The 24,167-nt window shown below is 29.7% G+C and overlaps 1 protein-coding gene and 1 long non-coding RNA gene across 4 annotated transcripts; one reads left to right on the top strand and one right to left on the bottom strand.

The window, feature by feature from the left end:
- Nucleotides 1-2,055: 2,055 nt before the first annotated feature.
- On the bottom strand, nt 2,056-4,930 carry LOC126859308 (uncharacterized). Of its 3 annotated transcripts, XM_050610445.1 has the most exons (6): nt 4,819-4,930; nt 3,382-4,189; nt 2,858-2,951; nt 2,603-2,755; nt 2,406-2,446; nt 2,056-2,296 (listed from the first exon to the last, which is right to left on the bottom strand). In XM_050610445.1, exons 3-6 carry the CDS (start codon nt 2,946-2,948, stop codon nt 2,198-2,200), a joined length of 384 nt encoding a protein of 127 aa, XP_050466402.1. In that variant the 5' UTR covers nt 2,949-2,951; nt 3,382-4,189; nt 4,819-4,930; the 3' UTR covers nt 2,056-2,197. The 3 variants fall into 3 exon arrangements, 2 of the variants coding, with proteins under 2 accessions (XP_050466402.1, XP_050466401.1); XR_007688786.1 differs by lacking the exons at nt 2,056-2,296; nt 4,819-4,930 and adding an exon at nt 4,642-4,674 and having other exon boundaries at nt 2,298-2,446; nt 2,858-4,189; XM_050610444.1 differs by lacking the exons at nt 2,056-2,296; nt 2,406-2,446; nt 2,603-2,755; nt 2,858-2,951 and having other exon boundaries at nt 3,140-3,765; nt 3,969-4,189; nt 4,819-4,921.
- Nucleotides 4,931-5,150: 220 nt separating this feature from the next.
- LOC126859326 (uncharacterized) lies at nt 5,151-8,159 on the top strand. The gene is made up of 5 exons (XR_007688794.1): nt 5,151-5,474; nt 6,271-6,524; nt 6,761-7,106; nt 7,225-7,355; nt 7,500-8,159. It is a non-coding gene; the product is annotated as an uncharacterized LOC126859326 (long non-coding RNA).
- The last annotated feature ends 16,008 nt before the right edge of the window (nt 8,160-24,167 follow it).

The raw sequence follows: 24,167 nt of genomic DNA, 5'->3' as shown, positions 1-24,167 counted from the left end.
TATAGTACATGTCGGCTACTTTCATGGTCTACAATTAAATAATTAATTAAAAATTAATTATGAACTAACAAACAAAAATAAATGCACTACATCTACAAACAAAATACAATTGATTTCACACATAATTATTTTATAAAAGTGTTAGTCGTCGCCTAACATCATACGAATGTGTACAATGTGTACATGCGCAATAATGTCATGTTTACGAAACGTTAATATGAATTTCTTATATTATGTGTACAATAATGCTTGTAGGCAATCGCTCTGTAAGCAATCGGGAATGTCGGCAATTGAAACTGTCGGCAAAACGAAGCTGTAGGCAATGTGGGCAATCGGGAATGTGGACAAACGGGACCTCCCCAATATTTTGTTTGTTCAAACTTATATACACAGTTGTAAAACATCAAATAATTATGCAACATACATACTTTTTAGTATTGATAAAATTTTGAAAAAAATTAAAAACATTTTTTTGGAATTTAAAGTAACCAAAATTATTTTATGCGTCAAAAATATTAAATTGCTACTTAAATATTCTTGGTAAAAATTTTATTACATTTAACGGTTTTAGTAATGTTTTTTACTTTTTTTAAAAACATTTTATTTTTTTTAAATATTTTATTTTTAATTAATTTTAACAAAAATTTTTTAAAGATCATAAAAATATAGAAACTTAAAGCTTTATAACGCATTTAAATATCTATTTGTATATTTACATGTATGTAGGGTGTAGGCGCGAAGTAACAACTGTATCACCATATGCAGATAGAGCAGGTTAGATCGTGTCAGGAAAGTCCTTTACTATTTTGAGATTTTTGCAATAATTGAAGAGAAATTAATTTTAAAACATCTATCAATTTGCGCGGATATAAACCCATGATGAGAAAAGACATTTTTAAACCCAGAGACCGATGTTATTTTGGCTTAAAACTTTTGGCTTGGTAATAAACAATATTATTTGACTTTTGACTATAGACTTTAGATTATAATTTAATCTTTGATTAACTTATATATTTAATAACACTTTTCTCTTTTTCTATAATAATATATATTCTTAACAGATTCATTTATTTATGGACAGAAAAATCAATTCAAAACTTATGTAGAAATATAAATTTGATAGGTAGGGAACTCCTGCGGTGCATATTTCTTTTGTAAGACAGCAAGTCAAATTATTGATGTATTCGTCAGGAGATTAGTTTATGAAAAGACTAAAGGTTTATCAATTAAATTATGTTTGAATATGAAAATGAATAATTATTATTATGGACGTGAAAAATCGAACAAAGCACAAAATTAAACACTCTAACGAATCACGTTTTATTGGTCAATTTACAATCGCGAATACTCAAACAGTAAGAACTCGAATATAAATGTGATTAAACAATAAATTAATATCGCACACGAGACATGTCTGTTCAGTAAAGCGGTTTTCGACGCTCAGGCAGCTTCTCGATCTCACAAAGCACTCTTATTACTATGGCAATAAATAAATAGTTTACATCTCTAAGAAAACACGTTACTAACAGTCTTCAAATATGGCGCTTATTTTTAGTAACGTTACGCATGCGTTACTAGATATTACTAACAGTCCCTTAGGCGATTTTTGGCGATTGTTTGGTACATGTACCAAGATTGTCATTGGTAGGGGTGGAGCTTATTCCGATACATGTACCAGCAATTATTTCACTAAAACATTCTGGTTCTTTTCTATACGCGCCAAAGATAAACTACTTATGGAGACATGAATCAAAGCATATTTATGTATTTTAATAAAATATATGACGAAGATGATCAAGCACCTATAATAGAAATATATAAACATTTTTTTCATGCAAAGAATGCAAAGAGAAAAATAAGGTGCATTAAAGGAAAGGCAAAATCATATTCGTCCCGGATTATATTTCGAAATTTGGGTGGATTTATACACCGAAAACGACTTCTTTTTAAATTTTAGGATGAAAAGGTTGACGTTTCATCATTTACTGGAAGTAATAACGCGGCAACAAGAAATGCAAAAAGTAAATAACCTCTATCGTAATCTGTGATAACATATCATCAATAATTTATAATTTATTAAAGTACAATTTTAATACAATTATAGATATTTACTGGAGGATTTGAACTTGTATAGCCACAAAAAATTCAAGAAATTAAAATTGCACAAATAGCCAAATTTTGCATTTCTATTGCAATATCAGACCATATTTTTTTTGCAGTGCATTTTATCATTAAGATATCGAAATTTAGTTTGCACAATCTCCAACAACTTTATTGTCATTTCATGAGTAAATTTTGCAAGTATTAAAACATGATTTAGTATTGTTTATGTTAATAATTGTAACAAATCTTTGAGATACAGACATAATAGACTACATTATATTATATATATAATAAAGCTTACTATCTTCATTTGCCACTTCCAATTTTTGTGCATCTTTCTTATCTGTAAAAATAATAATAATATAATAATTTATATTAATATAAATATTAAGATATAATAATATAATTAATAATATAATTAATATAATTAATTATTATACTAATTTATATTTATATTTATATTTTATTTGTGAATTTTAGAAAATATTAAATTACGTACTGTTTGCTGTATTTTCATTTATATTTTCACTCATTGCTATTTCACTCGTTGCAGTTTCATTCACTGCAGTTTCACTTATACTCTCATTCACTGCAGTTTCTTTATTTTCAATAGATGCTTCACCCAATAATTGGTTTAAGATTGTTACAGTACCTGTTATAATATATTTATATTTAATTAGATAAAGTCTTAAGTGTAACTTTAAAATAAATAAATAAAATATATTTATTTCTAATCTGAATAATTTCTACATACTTTTTGTGCAATAATATATGTATTTTCCATGTTCATCTAAAATCGGTTGCCCATTATTATCGGTACACAACAAAAAGCTGCTTTTATCCATGATCTTTAATTGATAAATAATAAATCAAATAAAATTTTTAAATCAAACTAATGGGTCAAATAATAAAATAAAGAAATCATGTTTAGTGTAACAAAACTTACAAAAATGTAAAAATTGACATCTTAACTTGCGCTTAATTCAAGATTGAAATACCGAGTAAATATTCAAAATAAATTTAACCCATATAGATATGTAAAAAGCATAGTATTATATTTGGCGCGTATTTGCAACTTATCAATAACTAACCATATATATCCTGCTTCACTGCTCGGTATAACGTGGTATCAATCGAGTAAATACCAAAATGGCTAGCCACGCTTCTACCACAAAAACAAAAACACGCGAAAACATTCTGGTGTATATTGGTATACATTGATACATGTACCAAGCGATCGCCAAAAATCGCCTCATATAGATACAGTCAATATCTTACACTTTGCCCTATATACTTTAGCTATGTGACCGGTCTTGTCACACTTGTAGCATTTTGCTTCACGGAATCGACATTGGCTTCACGGATGTTGTCCTCCGCAGCTGTTACACGAACTTTGAATTGATTGTTCGCTGCCTTGTAGTAAAGCTCGATATCGAATCCGCTTTTCTTCGTTTTCGGCGTTTCATATCCTAGTTTGTTTATAACCTCAGGAGCTGTCACCGGTTCGAACTTCGTTCTAACTTCATTTGCCATATTTCTGGTTGCCTCAAGTGAATATGCAATCTCGTATGCAGCATTGAACGTTGTCGATTTCTTAACGATGATCTCGTCACACATATCCTGTATGATTCCAGTCCGTGGAGAAGTTGTTCGATCAACATTCTATCCAAAAATGTGTTGTATTCACAATGAGCAACGCCTTGTTTTAAGCGAAGTGAAAAACTCGCGACAGATTCGCCCTTCTGTTGTACAATTTGTTTGAATTTAATGCTTTCTACGTATTTGTTTTTAGTTTGATCAAAATGATTTACTAAAATTGTACGTATCTTAGCAAATTGAAGATCTTCAGGGTCACAAGGGCTTACCAAGAACTTCAGAGCAATATTGAATTCCGCACCCATGTGAACTCAAACATAATTTGCATAATGCGTTTCAGGAATTTTACTCAATCTCAATGCCCATTTGAAGCGCTTGAAATAGTCCGCAACCAAAATTTCTTCCGATGAACGATATTCTGACATGAAAAACATGGACAGTCTAGATTGTGTCAATACGCCAGTCTCGGCGCCGTCCTGAGATCCCTGCACTAAGAAAAAAAAAAATGTTAACATAACTAAACGCATTTAGTTCGTTATCATATTTTTAGTTGAAATATTTAGATATTTAAATCAAATATACGTCAGTATTATTGAATGATTCACATAACTTAAAATAATAATATGATTTTATTGACACATTCAATTTAATGAATTATATATCTTATTGTCTTAACCAATTTACTATTAATTCAAATAAGCGATAATGCTAAAGGAACTAAATAATGAAATTAATTAATTGGTTTGATTTAATATTATTTATATTTATTAAAATGATCATCTATATTAGGTGAAATAATTATTGTCTTAATCGAATAAAATATTTAGCTACTGTAACAAATATTTAATTGTGTGTAAGCATAAATTATGTCATGTAGAAAATTAATTTAGTCATTTTAATTATTTTGCTGCACGTACAAAATATTTAGTTAATATACCTAACCTGATTAAATTAAATATATTTATTATCCATTCTATTATATCATTAATTACACGTATATATATATATATATATATATATATATATATATATATATATATATAAATCATATAAATATATTCGTTGAATCTATATTATTTGCTTAACATAATAAATCATATATTTCTATGGAGACTATACTATAACATTATTCAATTTGGTAATATCATTGTTTTTCTCCGTTTCTCTTCTTGACAAAGATACCAAATTAATCAGGCTATTATTACAATTTTGCGTAGCGTCTCGAAAGGACGATAAAGCGGGGAACTTTTGCATAAGCGCATAACCGTAAGCATAAAGAAATTGATTGGTCCACAAACATATGCCTAACGAAATGAACCAATCAATTTCCTTATACTTATGGTTATGCGCTTATGGAAAAGTGTGTGTTCCTCGCTTTAAGATTCCATTATGAATAAGGTTGCGTTCGAAAACATCATCCGTGTGTACATAAGTATCATTCTGTCTTTGTTATGTTTTAAAAGATGAACAAAGATAGAACAATGCTCGTGTGCACACGAGTGATGTTTCCGAACGCAGCCTAACTATTGGCAATCTCGGAAGACGAAGAAGCGCCAATCCAAAAATTCTATTTATCGTATATGCGTGTGTAACATGTTCGTGCATGTCCACATTTCTCGTCCATGGTTCATTGTTCGCACTGTGTTCCTCAAGTGTTATTACAAGTGGTATTTTTTGGACGTTTTTCTGTATATTAAATTGTGCCGTGATGGATAATTTTTCGAAGGAACTATTAAAATCTTGGGATTTAGACATTCTTATCAAACATTTTGAAGGTAATATCTTGTTTAAAAATTACGATTTAGAAATGTACGATTAGTATATTAAAAAAGATTCAAAGTTTTTAGTTTTATAAGCAATTTCTACAGATTCACTGTTATAAAAAATTGAATTTGTACATACATTTACTTACAGAAAATTGCATCGATAAAGATTCTATAGCAAATTTAACATCAGATTTAATAAAAGAATTAATTCCGCAAATTGGACTTAGAATTAAATTTAATAAAAAATAGCAAGAACATTTTAATAAAAATAAAGTTGAAGATGTGACAAATGTAGGTATATCTTTAATTGTAGATTCTTTAATCAATACTTAATCGATACTTAATAATATATAAATTAATAAAAAATTAATTATATATATATATTTGATATGAAATATTATAGAAAGAAAATAAGAGTACTGATTTAAATACTACACATAATATTATATATACTTCATCTGCTGAAGATATTAATAATGAAAAAGACAATAATGAAAATTTAGTTGATAAAAAAATAGTTTCATTGCATCATCAGTATTCAGAAAAATACAGCGATCATCCGTTAAAAATATCTTAAAGTTGACTACACAAGGTCGTGCAATTTTAAAATCATACGAAAGGCGTAAAACATTAAGCCGAAAATGCTGAAGTACTATTGTAAATCTTATCTTATGTGAAATATTAAATAAAATTCATGGGTAAATTTTTTTTGTAGAACTAATACATTATAACAAATGCTTTAAAAATGTATTTAACAAATGCTTTAAAAATGTATTTATATATGTGAAAATCTTAAATTTTTTAGGTCACTGAAAAATGAAGATTTTGATTCTTTATCTAAGGAAATTGAAGAACTGTTTCCAATAGAAACATGTAGCACATGCTACGTTCCACCTATAGCTAAAAAATTTTCCAGAAATAATAAATCAATAACATCTCATGGTAAACTCGTTGACAAATACAGGAATAAAATACAGGACTATAGAAAACTAACAGGATATAGTTTAACAGAATGTAGTTCCACATCAATTTCAACGACATATAATAGTGAATTAAAAGGTATCTGAAATGTTTTTTTGTATATTAAATTATTCCAATGTTTACTCATATTAATTACATTTGTATTATATTATATTATATCAAGTTTACCATATTCTCTCTTTCTCTCTGGCATGCAAGCGCGCACACATATATACTCACATACACATATAATTGATTGTTTTACAAAAAAATTATGTTTTTAAAATTATTTTAAGATAATCAAATATATAAATATGCTTCATTTATTTGTGCAGATGACTCTACAATTCGTGAAAGCATATTGTAGGCTTCAGAATAATTTGTCACCATGGCAATTAGTTGAAAATCATTGGAAAGCGACTTTAGCATATAGACGGAATCAAATTCAAACATCTCAAAATAAAAACTTAGCTGAAATTTTTTCTGAATGGCCGGTTTTAAAACATCCTACAGCATATACTTTGATTGATGAAGATTTTAGATTTCTTAATTTAACATCAGAGGATTGTATAAATAATTGGTTTCAGTTTTTTTCTAAGATTCAAGAAGTTTGTCCTCTTAAAGATGATAAAGTGATAAATGAGTTACATTCTGTAATTGAAATGGAAAATGTAAAAGATGGTAAATTTTAAAAATAATATAAATTTAGAAAAAAATTATATGTATGTCTATATATATGTCTTTCTTTGTACTTGTGTGTATATAAACATTAAATTATCAAATTTTCATTTTTATATAGATGCTAAAGTTATAGTACAAATTCTATTATTGTCTCATCTGATACCTCCCAAAGGAAGAATTCGCTTAAAACAAGAACATTACAAATCATCTATAAGTGAATGTAAAAACAGCATCGTATTACATGCAAAGGTATTGAATCTTATATATTTATATATTAATTATATATATATATATATATATATATATATATATATATTATTATTATTATTTATATATTATTTTAATTTATATTTATAACTTAAATATAATATAGAAAGAATTAACAATTTTTAGATACCTGGAGATATAAGTCGCATTCAAGATGATAAAATAAAAAGAGTATAACGTCTAGGATTGACAATACAGCCATACATAATAGTTGTTGGTGCTACTCTTGCAGAAGTTAATTCTATGTTTGTATTGATAAGGTATTATATCAAGTTTCAACGGCACTAGCGGCAGTTGATTTATGTTTTAAAATCTTCCATGTATTTGATGTTAATTATCCGCCAGAAAGTGAACACATCTGGTATATCGTGCAGCTTTACCTTTATAAGTTTTCGACAAAGTATGACAAACAAATTTCGTATGTAATGCCAATTATTAATGTTTTTAAAACATTTAATTCTACAAACAATTTGTAATTTGTAAAAAACATTATTTTAAACATACGAAATTTGTTACATGTTCGTTATTAAATATTATAACAAAAAATTTTAATTTCTATTCCTTATAAAGTTATATTTATAAATATTTATCTTCTTATTTTAATATTTCTGCCATAACATGTATAAGTGTCCATTTTGTGCTAATAATTCTCCGACAATCAAATTTCTTGTAGCACATTTAAAATTGGCACATAGCGCATCATCGTCTTCTTTTAAAAACAGCAAAATTGCATGCATAGCTTTATAAATATATATTCATTTAAACGTCATTTAATCCAAAAGCATAATCAAAATAATAATTTTTCTATTACACGAGAACTTTATTTATGTTATGATAATATTTTATGCCCCGACATTATTAAATCTAATGACGTTAAATCAGATCAATTTAAAATATATACTGATTTTGATGAATTTTTAACAACGGAAACTTGTGAACAATTAATTAATGATCCATTAATAACATTAGAACAATTTGATGATATAGTTATGAAAAGGACTGCTTTATTTGTTTCTAAATTATATTCTAATATTGCTTTATCACGATCACTTGCACATAAAATAATAGAATATGTAGATGATCTTTACAAATTAACTATAGGAATCATTAAGCATAAATATGAATGTCAGGAAAATAAACAGAATGCATCATCAAATTTAAAAGATATGTGCATAATTTTACAAAATGCTTTTGCTGAATTCAAAACCGAACATCAAACATTACAGTATTTTATACGACATGGGTATCTTATCATGCCACGATCTATTGATATTGCCGTAATATTACATCCAAAACGTATTCAAATGCATAGAAGCATAGGTTTAGTTAATCGAGTTTTACAAATTGTTCCCATAAATTTTCTTTTAACAAAATTTTTACAGTTGCCAAATGTCTTTTAAACGATAATGACACATATGTGCGAAAATAAATATAGCAACGTATTAACTTCCATTGTTCATGGTGAAGTATGGAAAGAAATTGAAAAACAGTTTGCAGAAAAATTAGTTTTGCCTCTTTTATTATATTTCGATGATTTCGAAATTAATAATCCTCTTGGATCCCGTAGTGGGATACATAAAATTGATACCATATATTCTACTATTCCTAATATTCCAATCGAATATTCAAGTATTCTAGAAAATATTTTTTTACTTCAAATGCATGATACGAAAGATCATTTACAGTTTGGAAACAAAATTATATTTTTTAATTTAGTAAATCAAATCAAAAATTTAGAAACAAATGGTTTAATTATAAATATAAATAATAAACAACAAAAAGTATATAATATATTTTGCTTTAATTGGAATTATAGGAGATAATTTAGGACTCCAAACAATTTTTGGTTTTTCAAAAAGTTTTAATTCATCATATGTCTGTAGAGCCTGTTTGGCTGATAAAACCATTCTACAAAACCAGGTATCAGAAGAATCTGAAACATTAAGAAATCGTTTAAATTATACTGCTGATTGTATTACAAATGCTCATGGTATTCAAGAATGTATTTTTAATAAAATTTCCAGTTTTCACGTCATTGAAAATATATATTTTGATATTATTCATGATATTTTTGAAGGCATCTGTCGATATGAAATTGCTAAAATTTTACTTAACTTTGTGTACACGGAAAAGTTATTTTCTTTAGATACTTTGAATGATAGAATACGGTATTTTGATTATCCTATTAGCAATAACGAAAACATTCCACCTATTGTAACTAAAGCATCATTAAAAAATGAATATCTTTTGACTTCGGCATCGGAAATGTCTACTTTAGTTAAATTTCTAGGTTTAATTATTGGTGATTTGATACCTGTCAGAAACAAATTCTGGAAATATATATTATTTTAAGAGAAATTATATGTATAATAGAAACACCAATATCAACAAGAGAAACGTGCAAACTGCTCGAGACATTAATTTCGGAACATCATAAATTATATTTAGATCTTTTAAAAAAAAAATTAAAGCCTAAACATCATTATTTGATACATTATCCACGAATAATAATGAAAATCAGTCCTTTGAAATATCTATCTTGCATGCGTTTCGAAGCTAAACACAAAGAATTGAAACAAAACACTAAGATAGTAACATCGCGGCGAAATTCTTCGTATACTTTAACATTAAAACATCAATTAGAATTAACATATCGATTTATTCAAAATAAGATCTTCGAAAACCGTTTTTCTGTTGGCGTTGTTCTAAAGAATACATTAACACAGTTAGATAATTATAATAATTTTAAAAATGTACTATCTAAAGACATCAATGAAAATTATTTTCCTGTATCGTGGTTAAATATTAATGGAATCGTATATAAACCTGGTATGATTGTAGAAATAGACACAGATGGTATATTTCATTTCTCTGATCATGATCGATATATTATAATAAATAATGAATATGTTTATTATATTTATCAAAATGTAGAAACACTAAGATTTTTGCAACATATAAAAAAGTTCATATATAGCTTCTGCCGAATTTCTACACATTTACGTATTTTTGAGTCTCACAACACATTTTATTCTATCATTTCGGTCTCTCTGATTTTCACCAAGCACATACGTCTCCTCTGGATGGAAGAACTTGTTTCCAAATTGTCTTATATCCATATTTTGAATCGTAATAGTTAAAACGTTTTGTAATATATGAATCTTAACATGACTTAGAGATCAGTTTTTCGAGCTGGCGTGCTGGCGAGCTTACAACGGATGTGAGCGAAATTCCGAGAAACTGTAAAGCGGGGAGCACACACTTTTACATAAGCGCATAACTATAAGCATAAGGAAATTGATTGGTTCATTTCCTTATGCATATATTTGTGGACCAATCAATTTCTTTATGTTTATGATTATGCGCTTATGCAAAAGTGTGTGCTTCCCGCTTAAGGGTGTGAACCTATGCAGCGGAATAGCATAACGCGGAACGAGAGCGGAACCAATCACGAGCGTTCCGCAGTTTTGTTCCGTTTTCAGTACTTCTTAGCGGAGGATCTTCGCAGATCGCGTAACGTCGTACACATCTCTATATATTGTTACGTCTCAGCGACGCTCTTTCTCTCTCTATACCTCAGTTAGTGAGAAAAAGATTGCTCTCTACTTTTATAGGGCAACCTGCTTCCACCGGCTATACCCCAGGGACGCCGAGAGCTAGGACTAATCTAGTGGATCTAGGGGAATGATGTAGCGCGGAACTATTTGGTTACTAGGATATTTCACTAGGTATTTTAGAGATATGGACGCAACAAGGTATATGTAATTCGAAGGTTAATCAGGTTTAAAGAATAGACTTTTAATATGATAATAAAAGAAAGATATCGATTATGGTTGCGTTTTAGCGGCAAGTCCGCTTGTATTGCGGGTTCACCATATGCAAGGGGCTTGTTACTTAAGATATATATATATATTATATATATATATATATATATATATATATATATATTAATTAGAAACCGTAAGAGTTAGAGAATTAAGATTTGAAAAGTAACATTATGATAGAAATTAAGGATAGTTAACAAATTGTGGACACTAAATAATAGAGAGTTAGTTAGATCGAATTAATTTATTATGAGAATTGTCTAAAGGATAAGGTCTTTTATTTAATATCAATACTTGATTATATTATGACTCTAAATTTCTGATAGAAAGGGAAGGTTTAGAAAAGAGGTCGAATGTCGCCAGGGGCACCGTAATAAGCGCTCGGCAACGATGGAATTTTAGGGAGAATGTGTAATGTCGCCAGGGCACCGTAATTAACGCTCGGCAACTAGGTTCAAGGGTTGGGTTGTGTTCAGAAAATTAGATAATTGATTTCAATTTAATCTCCTGTTGTCATTTCTTGTGGGAGATTTTAATTGATAGGAAACGCCGCCAGGGCACCTCGATCAGCGCTTGGCAACTAGGTTTAAGGGTTATATAAAGAATTCAAGAAGAAAGGAGGAAGTCGCCAGGGGCACCATAAGCGCTCGGCAACGAGGTCAAAATTTAGGAAAAAGGGAGTCGCCAGGGGCACCATAAGCGCTCGGCAACGATGGATTTTCGGGAAAAAGAGCAAAGTGTTGCAAGATTAAGTCAGGTTCAAATGACAACAGTAGTATATATTTTGCATGGAATTTATAAATCTTACTTAGTATTGATATTATGGGTGTGTTTTAAATAATAGTAGGATAATAGATTAAAGTTGACTGACTGGAAACTGTCAGCCACATGCTAATGCTTGACAGAGGATTTCTTATTATTTAGAGGATGAAAAGGTAATTAAATGATATTAGGGGTTGTCAGTCAATTCAAATAAAGTTTCTAATATTTATGGAAAGATGGGGATTTATAGTAATTGTAAGTACTTACCGTGATGTGGCAGAAAAATCCTTCCTTCTGTTCAAGTTCTGGTCGTACTTTGTTAAGCCCTTCTCTCGTCCTTTAAGACCTCGGTCGTGGATGAAGTAGGCCGGATAAAAGTACACAGATGTATGCACAAAGTTCTTTATTATTTCCTTAGTTTTACACAACTTAACACTGAATCGACAATTATATTAATCGAAATGGAATAGTGAATAGTACGCGAACAATGAACGAATAATACGGAGCGAATACTTGTACGAAATAGTAAGGAATTAGTAATGAATAATGTTAGCTAAGAATAAATGATTCGAATGCTTGAAGATCTCTTAATTGACTGACCGAACTGACTGCCCCGATTTTACTGCTTGAACTGAATGCAATGCAATGCTGAATGATCTGAATGTAATGTTCCGAATTGACTGTCCGAAGGTTCGAAATCGCCGGCTTATATACTGTCGAAACAAAGGGTCTTCGGGCCGTGCGCAGCACACGCGTCGCGCTCTGGAAGGTTCTTAGAATGATTCAGTGGAGGACTTCTGAGAAGAAAGATTTTTAACAACAATTCTTCTGAGAATTGTCGATCGATATGTTTATCTGACTATTGAGTTTCGGCGCTCGTGGTCGTAGCCGTCGCATGTCCGTTCGACTTATCGCTCGCAATATCAGGTTTCACTGATATGAGGCCTCTTATGCGCGTTCTCTTCTTAAGCTTAATTAATATTTTATAATATAAAATCCTTAATAATATGGTTAATATTTATGCTTATTAATTTATGGAATCATTTGTTCTATTTATTTCAGTTCTGATAATAAGTTGGCAATTTAAATAAAGTTATGGCATTCTATAGTTTAAAAATATAGATATTTTAGATAACTTATATGTATTATATGTAGTGTATATAATTTATGATTCCATAGAATATAAGCCTCTTAAATTTATATTTATGGTCGCTTGATCGATACTACAATAAAGCATATTAATTTTATTAAAATCATTTCTTTATGGAAGCATTCGCGCATTATATAATAACCTGTTTTAATTAATATGATTTTAATTATTTATAAAGTATAATTGTATTGGATATAGTATTGAAAGTTTTATATGTGATGTTTTGGATAAAATAATTATAAATGTTCAACAAATTATAGTTATATACGTTTTATGATTCCATAAAGTACGGCGCATTTACTCCTCAATTTAAGAGTGAGTAATTATTATATATATATTTGTCTGTATGATTAAATATTAAAATCTTAAAAGTTAGATATTAGTATCGATATTATCGAGTGTGAAACTCGCTCGCAAGTTCGTTCTTAAAGTAATCAGCAGGTTAGTTCTAAAAAGTCACTGCTGTACAGTTAGCTAGTTCTAAATAATGCTTCCTGATTCGTCGATCTAAGGAATTCTCAATTCCTTGCGCCATCGATTATTATTACTAAAAGGATTAAAATATATTCAGGTTTTAGGCTAAATAACCATATGGAACTAAAATAATAAGTGATTAATAAAATTAGTTAACAATTAAAATAAAAGCAAATGGATTACATAATTATTCTATAGGTATTTTGTAGGGATAAAAGCGGTACTTAATTACTAGCTAAAATATAGTTTTTAAAATTGGCAGGACGTTACAATATACATCTATATCTACATACATACCTGTATTTAAAAGCTAATCTCGAGTGGCAATATGAGCAACATGAACAACATGAGCAATATTAACTTTATTAATTTTTATACACTGACCACGTATGGCGTTCTACGCCTACGCTGCCATAAATTTAATAAAGTATATGTGTATATACATACTCAGTTCCGTCCTATTTGTTACGTGGATTTCAAATCCCTACATCCCCATGGAGCGGAATAAGCGCAAGCAAAACAAACAGAACATCTTTAAAATGACTTTCTTTAAAATATTGATTTTATCAATAAATCATTTTTTATCATCGTGTACATAAATATTGAAATAAATGCGTTCATATTGGAAATATTGATTAAAAATATTAAATAAATTAAATAAGTTTCAACGTGGTTTTAGCCTTTTTGAAATAATGACTTGTGATTGGTTGCAAATTGGTCCGCGATGCGCTCGTTATACTTCATGGGGATGTAGGGATTTAGAATCCACGTAGCAAAAATTGCGGAATGCTCGTGATTGGTTCCGCTTTCGTTCCGCGTTATGCTATTCCGCTGCATGAGTTCGCACCCTAAATCCATCACTGATCTTTTAATTGAGTTATCCTTGTCCAGATAACGACGAGATTCAGAGTTAGTGATAGATTTGTTGCGCAATGTAAAATAATTCAATGATACGCACGTACATTATACGTATAATTATTAATTAATGATAAATACCGTAAAGGAATTTTTAAATAAAATCTAGATTACATGACTACGTAATGACACATCTTACAAGCAATATCCTAGGTATTTGAGCAGGGTGCTGTCGGAGGATCTTTCTGGCGATCGTCATGCGATCGTGCGATCATGCGATCATGCGATCGGCAAGAAAGAGCATATCAAGAGACACGGTAGTGTCACGCGCCAAATTCATGCGAGCAGCGAGGCACTTCGGGTATTTATACGCGAGTCGACCAGTTCGGCCAGTTACGAATATCTTAATTAGATTATCGAATTCTTTATAACGGCTGAACGGATCGACTTTTGTAGACTTTTAATCGATAGATCGGGATTGAATTATATAATAAAAGTGTTTTTATTATTACTTTATATGTATTATAAATAGAGATATAATTTGTTAAAGTTTTAATTGTGAAAATTCTATGTAAGATACGTCGTCATACCTTCTTGTGAAAAATACGTTTCCACCTTCTAACACAAGAAGGCACCAGAGGTTCACGATATTACTAGCGCTCTGTAATATAACGGCGCTTAGTGATATTAATGACTTTTAAATTAACTGATCATGTTGATTTATTATCGATATATCGATATAAATTCTGCCTTAATAATGATTCTATAAGAAAAAAATTGAAGACGTACAATATTACTATTAAAAATTAAAAATAATTTCAATATATATATATTGAAATGTTATAACCAGAGAGAAGCCTGAAAGCGACTGTAACGTCCTGCCAATTTTAAAAACTATATTTTAGCTAGTAATTAAGTACCGCTTTTATCCCTACAAAATACCTATAGAATAATTATGTAATCCATTTGCTTTTATTTTAATTGTTAACTAATTTCATTAATCGCTTATTATTTTAGTTCCATATGGTTATTTAGCCTAAAACCTGAATATATTTTAAACCTTTTAGTAATAATAATCGATGGCGCAAGGAATTGAGAATTCCTTGGATTGACGAATCAGGAAGCATTATTTAGAACTAGCTAACTGTACAGCAGTGACTTTCTAGAACTAACCTGCTGATTACTTTAAGAACGAACTTGCGAGCGAGTTTCATACTCGATAATATCGATACTAATACCTAACTTTTAAGATTTTAATATTTAATCATACAGACAAATATATATATAATAATTACTCACTCTTAAATTGAGGAGTAAATGCGCCGTACTTTATGGAATCATAAAACGTATATAACTATAATTTGTTGAATATTTATAATTATTTTATCCAAAACATCACATATAAAACTTTCAATACTATATCCAATACAATTATACTTTATAAATAATTAAAATCATATTAATTAAAACAGGTTATTATATAATGCGCGAATGCTTCCATAAAGAAATGATTTTAATAAAATTAATATGCTTTATTGTAGTATCGATCAAGCGACCATAAATATAAATTTAAGAGGCTTATATTCTATGGAATCATAAATTATATACATTACATATAATACATATAAGTTATCTAAAATATCTATATTTTTAATAAACTATAGAATGCCATAACTTTATTTAAATTGCCAACTTACTATCAGAACTGAAATAAATAGAACAAATGATTCCATAAATTAATAAGCATAAATATTAACCATATTATTAAGGATTTTATATTATAAAATATTAACTAAGCTTAAGAAGAGAATGCGCATAAGAGGCCTCATGTTAGTGAAACCTGATACTGCGAGCGATAAGTCGAACGGACATGCGACAGCTACGACCACGAGCGCCGAAACTCAATAGTCAGATAAACATATCGATCGACAATTCTCAGAAGAATTGTTGTTAAAAATCTTTCTTCTCAGAAGTCCTCCACTGAATCATTCTAAGAATCTTCCAGAGCGCGACGCGTGTGCTGCGCACGGCCCGAAGACCCTTTGTTTCGACAGTATATAAGCCGGCGATTTCGAACCTTCGGGGCAGTCAAATCGAGCAGTCAAATCGGGCAGTCAAATCGGAGCAGTCAAATCGGAGCAGTCAAATCGGAACAGTCAATTCAGAGCATTACGTTCAGATCATTCAGTCATAGCATTACATTCAGTTCGGTCAGTCAATTAAGAGATCTTCAAGCATTCGAATCATTTATTCTTAGCTAACATTATTCATTACTATTTCCTTACTATTTCGTACAAGTATTTGCTCCGTATTATTCTTTCATTGTTCGCGTACTATTCACTATTCCATTTCGATTAATATAATTGTCGATTCAGTGTTAAGTTGTGTAAAATTAAAGAAATAATAAAGAACTTTGTGCATACATCTGTGTACTTTTATCCGGCCTACTTCATCCACGACCGAGGTCTTAAAGGACGAGAGAAGGGCTTAACAAGGTACGACCAGAACTTGAACAGAAGGAAAGATTTTTCTGCCACATCACGGTAAGTACTTACAATTACTATAAATCCCATCTTTCCATAAATATTAGAAACTTTATTTGAATTAACTGACAACCCCTAATATCAATTAATTATCTTTTCATCCTCTAAATAATAAGAAATCCTCTGTCAAGCATTAGCATGTGGCTGACAGTTTCCAGTCAGTCAACTTTAATCTATTATCCTACTATTATTTAAAACACACCCTAATATCAATACTAAGTAAGATTTATAAATTCCATGCAAAATATATACTACTGTTGTCATTTGAACCTGACTTAATCTTGCAACACTTTGCTCTTTTTCCCGAAAATCCATCGTTGCCGAGCGCTTATGGTGCCCCTGGCGACTCCCTTTTTCCTAAATTTTGACCTCGTTGCCGAGCGCTTATGGTGCCCTGGCGACTCCTCCTTTCTTCCTAAATTCTGAATATAATCCTTAAACCTCGTTGCCGAGCGCTTATGGTGCCCCTGGCGACTCCCTTTTTCCTAAATTTTGACCTCGTTGCCGAGCGCTTATGGTGCCCCTGGCGACTCCCTTTTTCCTAAATTTTGACCTCGTTGCCGAGCGCTTATGGTGCCCCTGGCGACTCCCTTTTTCCTAAATTTTGACCTCGTTGCCGAGCGCTTATAGTGCCCCTGGCGACTTCCTCCTTTCTTCTTGAATTCTTTATATAACCCTTAAACCTAGTTGCTGAGCGCTGATCGAGGTGCCCTGGCGGCGTTTCCTATCAATTTAAAAATCTCCCACAAGAAATGACAACAGGAGATTAAATTAAAATCAAATTTATTATCTAATTTTCTGAACACAACCCAATCCTTGAACCTAGTTGCCGAGCGCTAATTACGGTGCCCCTGGCGACATTCGACCTCTTTTCTAAACCTTCCCTTTCTATCAGAAATTTAGAGTCATAATATAATCAAGTATTGATATTAAATAAAAGACCTTATCCTTTAGACAATTCTCATAATAAATTAATTCGATCTAACTAACTCTCTATTATTTAGTGTCCACAATTTGTTAACTATCCTTAATTTCTATCATAATGTTACTTTTCAAGTCTTAATTCTCTAACTCTTACGGTTTCTAATTAATATATATATATATATATATATATATATATATATATATATATATATATATATATATATCTTAAGTAACAAGCCCCTTGCATATGGTGAACCCGCAATACAAGCGGACTTGCCGCTAAAATGCAACCATAATCGATATCTTTCTTTTATTATAATATTAAAGGTCTATTCTTTAAATCTGATTAACCTTCGAATTACGTATACCTAGTTGCGTCCATATCCCTAAAATACCTAGTGAAACTTCCTAGTAACCAAATAGTTCCGCGCCTACATCATTCCCCTAGATCCACTAGATTAGTCCTAGCTCTCGGCGTCCCTGGGGTATAGCCGGTGGAAGCAGGTTGCCCTATAAAAGTAGAGAGCAATCTTTTTCTCACTAACTGAGGTATAGAGTGAAAAAGAGCGTCGCTGAGACGTAACACGACCATCCCGACGTTTTTCGTACGATAGCTGTCGATCACGTGCAGCAGCGCCTCTACGTCCATTTTACGGGCGCTTAGAACTACATGGCCACGTCCATTTTCAAGCAGGATAAAACACCGGAAATAAGTTAGCGCTGGAAGTTCATATTTTTTAATAATTAATAGTTCAAACAATTGCTCCGTAATTGTTCCGTCAGAATCTACAATTGCTCCCATTTTAAAATTAATATTTTTTCAAATATTTACAAAAAACGTAAAATAAATTATTTTTATTTATTCAAAAATATATTTTCAATAGTTTTTTGTAACTATATCCAGCATAAAACGATTGCTTCTTAATTGCTCCATATTGCTCCAGCATTATTTTCATGGTTTATTGCATTTTTTATCAAAATTTAACAATTCGTATGTTGTTAGCTGACAATTAACACTTTTGTTAAATAATTATGTGTGAAATCAATTGTATTTTGTTTGTAGATGATTGTAGTGCATTTATTTATGTTTGTTAGTTTATAATAATTTTCAATTAATTATTTAAAGTTTGAAATATACCAAAGTACATGCATGGTCAGAAAGCACGCGCATGCGCTCACACACACACACACACCCGGGTGGTGCAAGGGGAGTTCTCCTCCCGCACTCCCGCCAGTAGGCATGGCGGACCTTGCTTTACAACGTAGTATGTACTTTGTAAGTTGTAAAGTGAGGTCCACCCTACCTACCGGCAGGGTGAGTGTGGAGGGGGGCCGATGGCCCCTCTTGCATCCGTCCGCATACGCGTGCGCGTGCTTTTAGTCCAAGCATGTACTTTGGTATATATCAAACTTTAAATAATTAATTAAAAATTAATTATAAACTAACAAACAAAAATAACTGTACTACAATCATCTACAAACGAAATACAATTGATTTCACACATAATTATTTAAAAAAAGTGTTAATCGTCAGCTAACAACATACGAATTGTTAATTTTTGATAAAAAATGCAATAAATCATAAAAATAATAATGGAGCAATATAAAGCAATTAAGGAGCAATCGTTTTATGCTGGATAAAGTTGTAAAAAGCTATTGAAAATATGTTTAATATTATAATATTACAATAAATATGTTTTTGAGTAAAAATAATTAAAATATTATAAAGAATTAATTATACAATTGGAGTGATCTTGAATTTCATAACAGAGAAAGAAAAGAGCAATTATTCTATCAAAAAATCAATAAGAAATGTTGATTAAACTTTTTGAGATATTTGAATATTCTCGTTGTTGGCTGCTAGCTGAGATGCCATGTAGTTGAGATAGACAGCCGATAGGTGGCGGCGGCATCGCTTGAGAAATGATTAACTTGTTAATTTTTTATAAAAAATGCAATAAATCATGAAAATAATGATGGAGCAATATGGAGCAATTAAGGAGCAATCGTTTTATGCTGGATATAGTTGTAGAAAGCTATTGAAAATTAATTTTTGAGTAAAAATAATTTATTTTACGTTTTTTTTTAATATTTAAAAAAATATTAATTTTAAAATGGGAGCAATTGTGGATTCTAACGGAGCAATTAAGGAGCAATCGTTTAAACTATTAATCATTAAAATATACTTGCAACCGATCCGTCCACGCCGCTACACTCTCTCTCTCCCTCTCTCACTCTCTCCTCTCATCACTCTCTATCATCGCTCATCTTCTCAATATTCATCTATTCTTTCTCTTTCTATCAAATTTTATTTCCATTATATAAAATTCATCAAAATTTAGAAATTAATTAATTAATGTTGTTATAAATTCTACATCTTCTTCTTCATGTTCCACAATTTAATTTTTTTTCCATTTATGATTAAATATAATCAGGATAGTGGCGGGTTTTTTGCTTATTAAATTTGATGTTTACCATAACAAAAGAAAAGAATGATATCCCAAAAAAATTATCTTTCTAAAAAAAGACGGCAAGTACATGCGCCAGTTGTGAAAAACTGTTATATGTATTTATAAAATTAATCAAAAAAACTGTTGTATAAATCATAAATATTATTGTACATAATAGTTGTTTTAATTTTCCTGCAAAAATAATGATATCAAAGAATTGCGCAAAATAAAAATTTGTACTATAAAATTAATTTTTTTAGTTATTTAAATTTTATTATATAAAATTATGTAAGATGAAAAAAATAAACAATCATATGTACATGTATCACATGTAAAATTTAAAATTTATACAAAAAATTAGAAATTAAAACTTATGCAAAATTAAAATTTTTAAATCCAAAAATATAAAATCAAAAATAAAAAAATTTTAGTTAATCTTGGCGCTGCTAAACTGAACAATATGTTAATGATATTAACATCATTACTCCATACATTTACATTGCAATTATTGATATAATAATGTTTTAATTAAATTAATTATTTGTTACTTTAAGATACATTACAGTTATTAATTTTGAAACTTAGCAGCGCCAAGATTTTTAACTAAAATTTTTTTTATTTTTTAATTTTGTATTTTTGTATTTAAAAATTTTTAATTTTTGTATAAATTTTAATTTCTAATTTTTTGTATAAATTTTTAATTTTGATTTCTGCTTAAATTTTTAATTTTGTTTTTCTTTTGAATATTATCTTTTTTATTAAATTTTTAGAATATATATGGTTATTAGAATGTGTACATGTGATTATTTATTTTATATCATCTTACATAATTTTATATAATAAAATTTAAATAACTAAAATAAATTAATTTTATAATATAAATTTATATTTTTGTTGATATCATTATTTTTGTTGATATCATTATTTTTGTAGGAAATTTAAACAATTATTATGTACAATAATATTTTTGATATTTTTATACAACAGTTTTTTTGGTTAATTTTATAAATACATATAACAGGCGCACAACTAGCGCATGTACTTGGCGCCTTTTTTGTACCTTTTTTAGAAAGATAATTTTTTTGGGTATAATCTTCGCGACTGATCCAAAACGAAACTGTCTCGAACCGGTCCGCATCATCGACAGCGCCATGCCGTTTTTTTCGAATTACTGCAAATGGAAGAAAAAAGAAAAATTAATGAGAGATGTTCCATAATATTAGGGCGTTATTATTAATGATATTTCTAGCGACGCGTGTGCGTGTGTAAAGTTCAATGCATCTGTACGTGTGAAATTATGTGTATTCTTGCGTTGATGTGTGATGAATACTCATACCCTTCTCCACGGATTGATGAAATCAAGAATTAATTATACTCGTTAATAAGATAGCACAATGTAACAAAGCAATGTAAACAAATGAGGAAAAATATCCGGTGATATTTGACTCACTGAGAAAACTAAAACAGTTAATCGCCATCTATTTTTTCGCTTCTCTCGCCAATGTAAAACAGAAATCCGCAAAGAGAGGGAAACGCTATTCAGGGATACCTCTGTATCTCTGCAAACTTTCTCCTCTCATATGCATAAGCGATTTTATGCTATCGAGTGTTCATTACATAATAGTAAACTTAATAGTAAACATAATAGTAAACGCAGGAAATGAATAAAAATCAGTAAAAGAGTAAAAAGAAAAAGATATAAGAGAAAGAGAGAGAAAGAGAATAAGAATATCTGATCATTGATGAACTTTATTTGTAAAATATTGATAGGAATATAAGATGTGACTCGTGACACCTTTATCATTGTCTGATTTGATGATATTTTATAAGTCTAGACCAGTTGTTAGATTTTATTAATCCCATAGCGACTTCTTATGGCGTATTTTCTCTATATATTGTCAATGTTTATTATTAAATATTTTTCAAATAAATTATCGTGGTCTTTTTCCATATGAAAGACCACGATAAGGTAAAAAAGCAACATTTTGTTGCTTTCAAACTTATATACTTGATGAAAAGAGAGAGGAGAAGAAGATTTAATATTCAAAATCTAATTAAAAGCTATCGCTTAACGGTGCAGAAAGTAATTTATCATGTACACGTGCCTTGAATATACGCAAAATTTTATGTCTTAAATATTCATGGTGAAGATATCTAACATCACGCGAAATAAGATAGAATAGTAAAGTATTAAAAGTAATATAAAATAAATGTTGCAGACAGGATTCTCGCGCGCGGTTAACACATGTAATAGTTTTTAAAGCGGAAGAAATTGATGGCACAAAGGAATATATGAATAACAAACTAGTCAACGCGTAAGTGACGGTGTTCTCTCACAGAAACCGCACGGAATGCTTTTAATAATAATAAAAATAAAAAGGTTCTAATAAATAATATATATAACAAACAGAAAAATAGATTAATAAGAACCAAGCACAAAAAAACAGAACGCAAATCCTTTATAAAAAATCCTTTAAGTTATATAATCCTTTAAATATTTCGGTTTTTTTCCGGACGGTTTTGACCCCTCTCTCTCTCTCTCTCTCTCTCTCTCTCTTTCTCTCTTTCTCTCTTTCTAAATAACTGTTAACAAAAATTTTTTGTATCGTACATAAAAAACGATATAAAAATAAATAGTAAATATATTATTGAAAATTATAAAAATTGTGGGCTCCGACTTCCATGCGCAATTTATAATGCCTCATTGTCAAACAAAAAGTAAGTGAAATTGGAGCACACAATTTTTTATAATTTTTATGTATGTATTTACTGTACATTGTTATATTGTTTCTATGCATGTGATATAAAAATTTTTATTAGCAGTTACTGAGAGAGGATGATCCAAAAAGATTTAATTAAAAAAATTTTAATGAAGATTTCTATTTCCGCTCTGTTTTTTGTGCTCAGCTCTTATTAGCCCCTTTTTTCTCTGCGCTATAAAGATAGTTGTGTAAGCAATGCAAAACTGGTTATTCTTCCGAGTAATATATTTTTTGAAGAATACGATAAAGGCGGCCAATAATTCTTATTACATCCGATCAAGTTATGGAAAAATAAAAGAATGGAAAAATAATTTGTTACGAGCGTCAGAACGGAAAATTATCTTTGATAATTATTTGATAAGCAAATAAAATAGAGTTACCTAGTCTTTTGAAATAACTTGCAACGGCGTAATAAAATGGCGTTACAACAAATTCTTTCAAATCTGCGAATTGAATTTATTTACTAAAATCGTATTTTGTCCAATTAATCGTGAATTATTATTAATTTGCAATTTTTAAATAATGAAGATATCATAATAAAATTTTGACATAGTCTGCATCAATGCGAACATATGTAACTCACATCTATAATTAAATTCTCTATTTTATCAGTTTTATATGTCTAAAAATTGATACAAGAATTTTATATTCGTAAAATTTAACATTGCTTAGATTTTTATCGCTTTTTAATAAAAAAATAATTAAAAATTAATTGTTTTTCTATTAAAGCACTATCTATTATTAACTACATATGAAGTCTATAAATACTCTCTAAAAAGAATGTGAAATATGTGTTTTGAGCTTTTTGAGGCTTGTTAATCGTCAAAAGAGATGTGAAGAAGCCTCGCTGATAAAATTAAGCTGTGACTAACGCGATTTGTAGAAACGATGGTTAGCGATGTCCATTAATAGGGCGCAGCTATCGATACTTTCCGGCCGATCTTATTGTAGGAAAACTAAACAAGTAGCGTCAAACAAGCAAATATCAGCAATTTACGAAGATGCACAACTGTTACATTTGCTTTCCATCAGAAAATCAACGACTGAAAT

This window comes from Cataglyphis hispanica, chromosome 3, assembly GCF_021464435.1.
Source record: "Cataglyphis hispanica isolate Lineage 1 chromosome 3, ULB_Chis1_1.0, whole genome shotgun sequence".
In the NCBI taxonomy this organism is placed as follows: Eukaryota; Metazoa; Arthropoda; class Insecta; order Hymenoptera; family Formicidae; genus Cataglyphis; species Cataglyphis hispanica.
This window is presented reverse-complemented; position numbering and strand designations above follow the sequence as displayed.

Bases quoted from the DNA above. Each gene is read 5' to 3' on its own strand.
- LOC126859308 (XM_050610444.1), bottom strand. From the start codon at position 4,004: ATGGGTGCGGAATTCAATATTGCTCTGAAGTTCTTG. The intron at 3,766-3,968 runs GTAAGCCCTTGT...ATTTTTGGATAG, and splicing joins ATATTGCTCTGAAGTTCTTG to AATGTTGATCGAACAACTTC.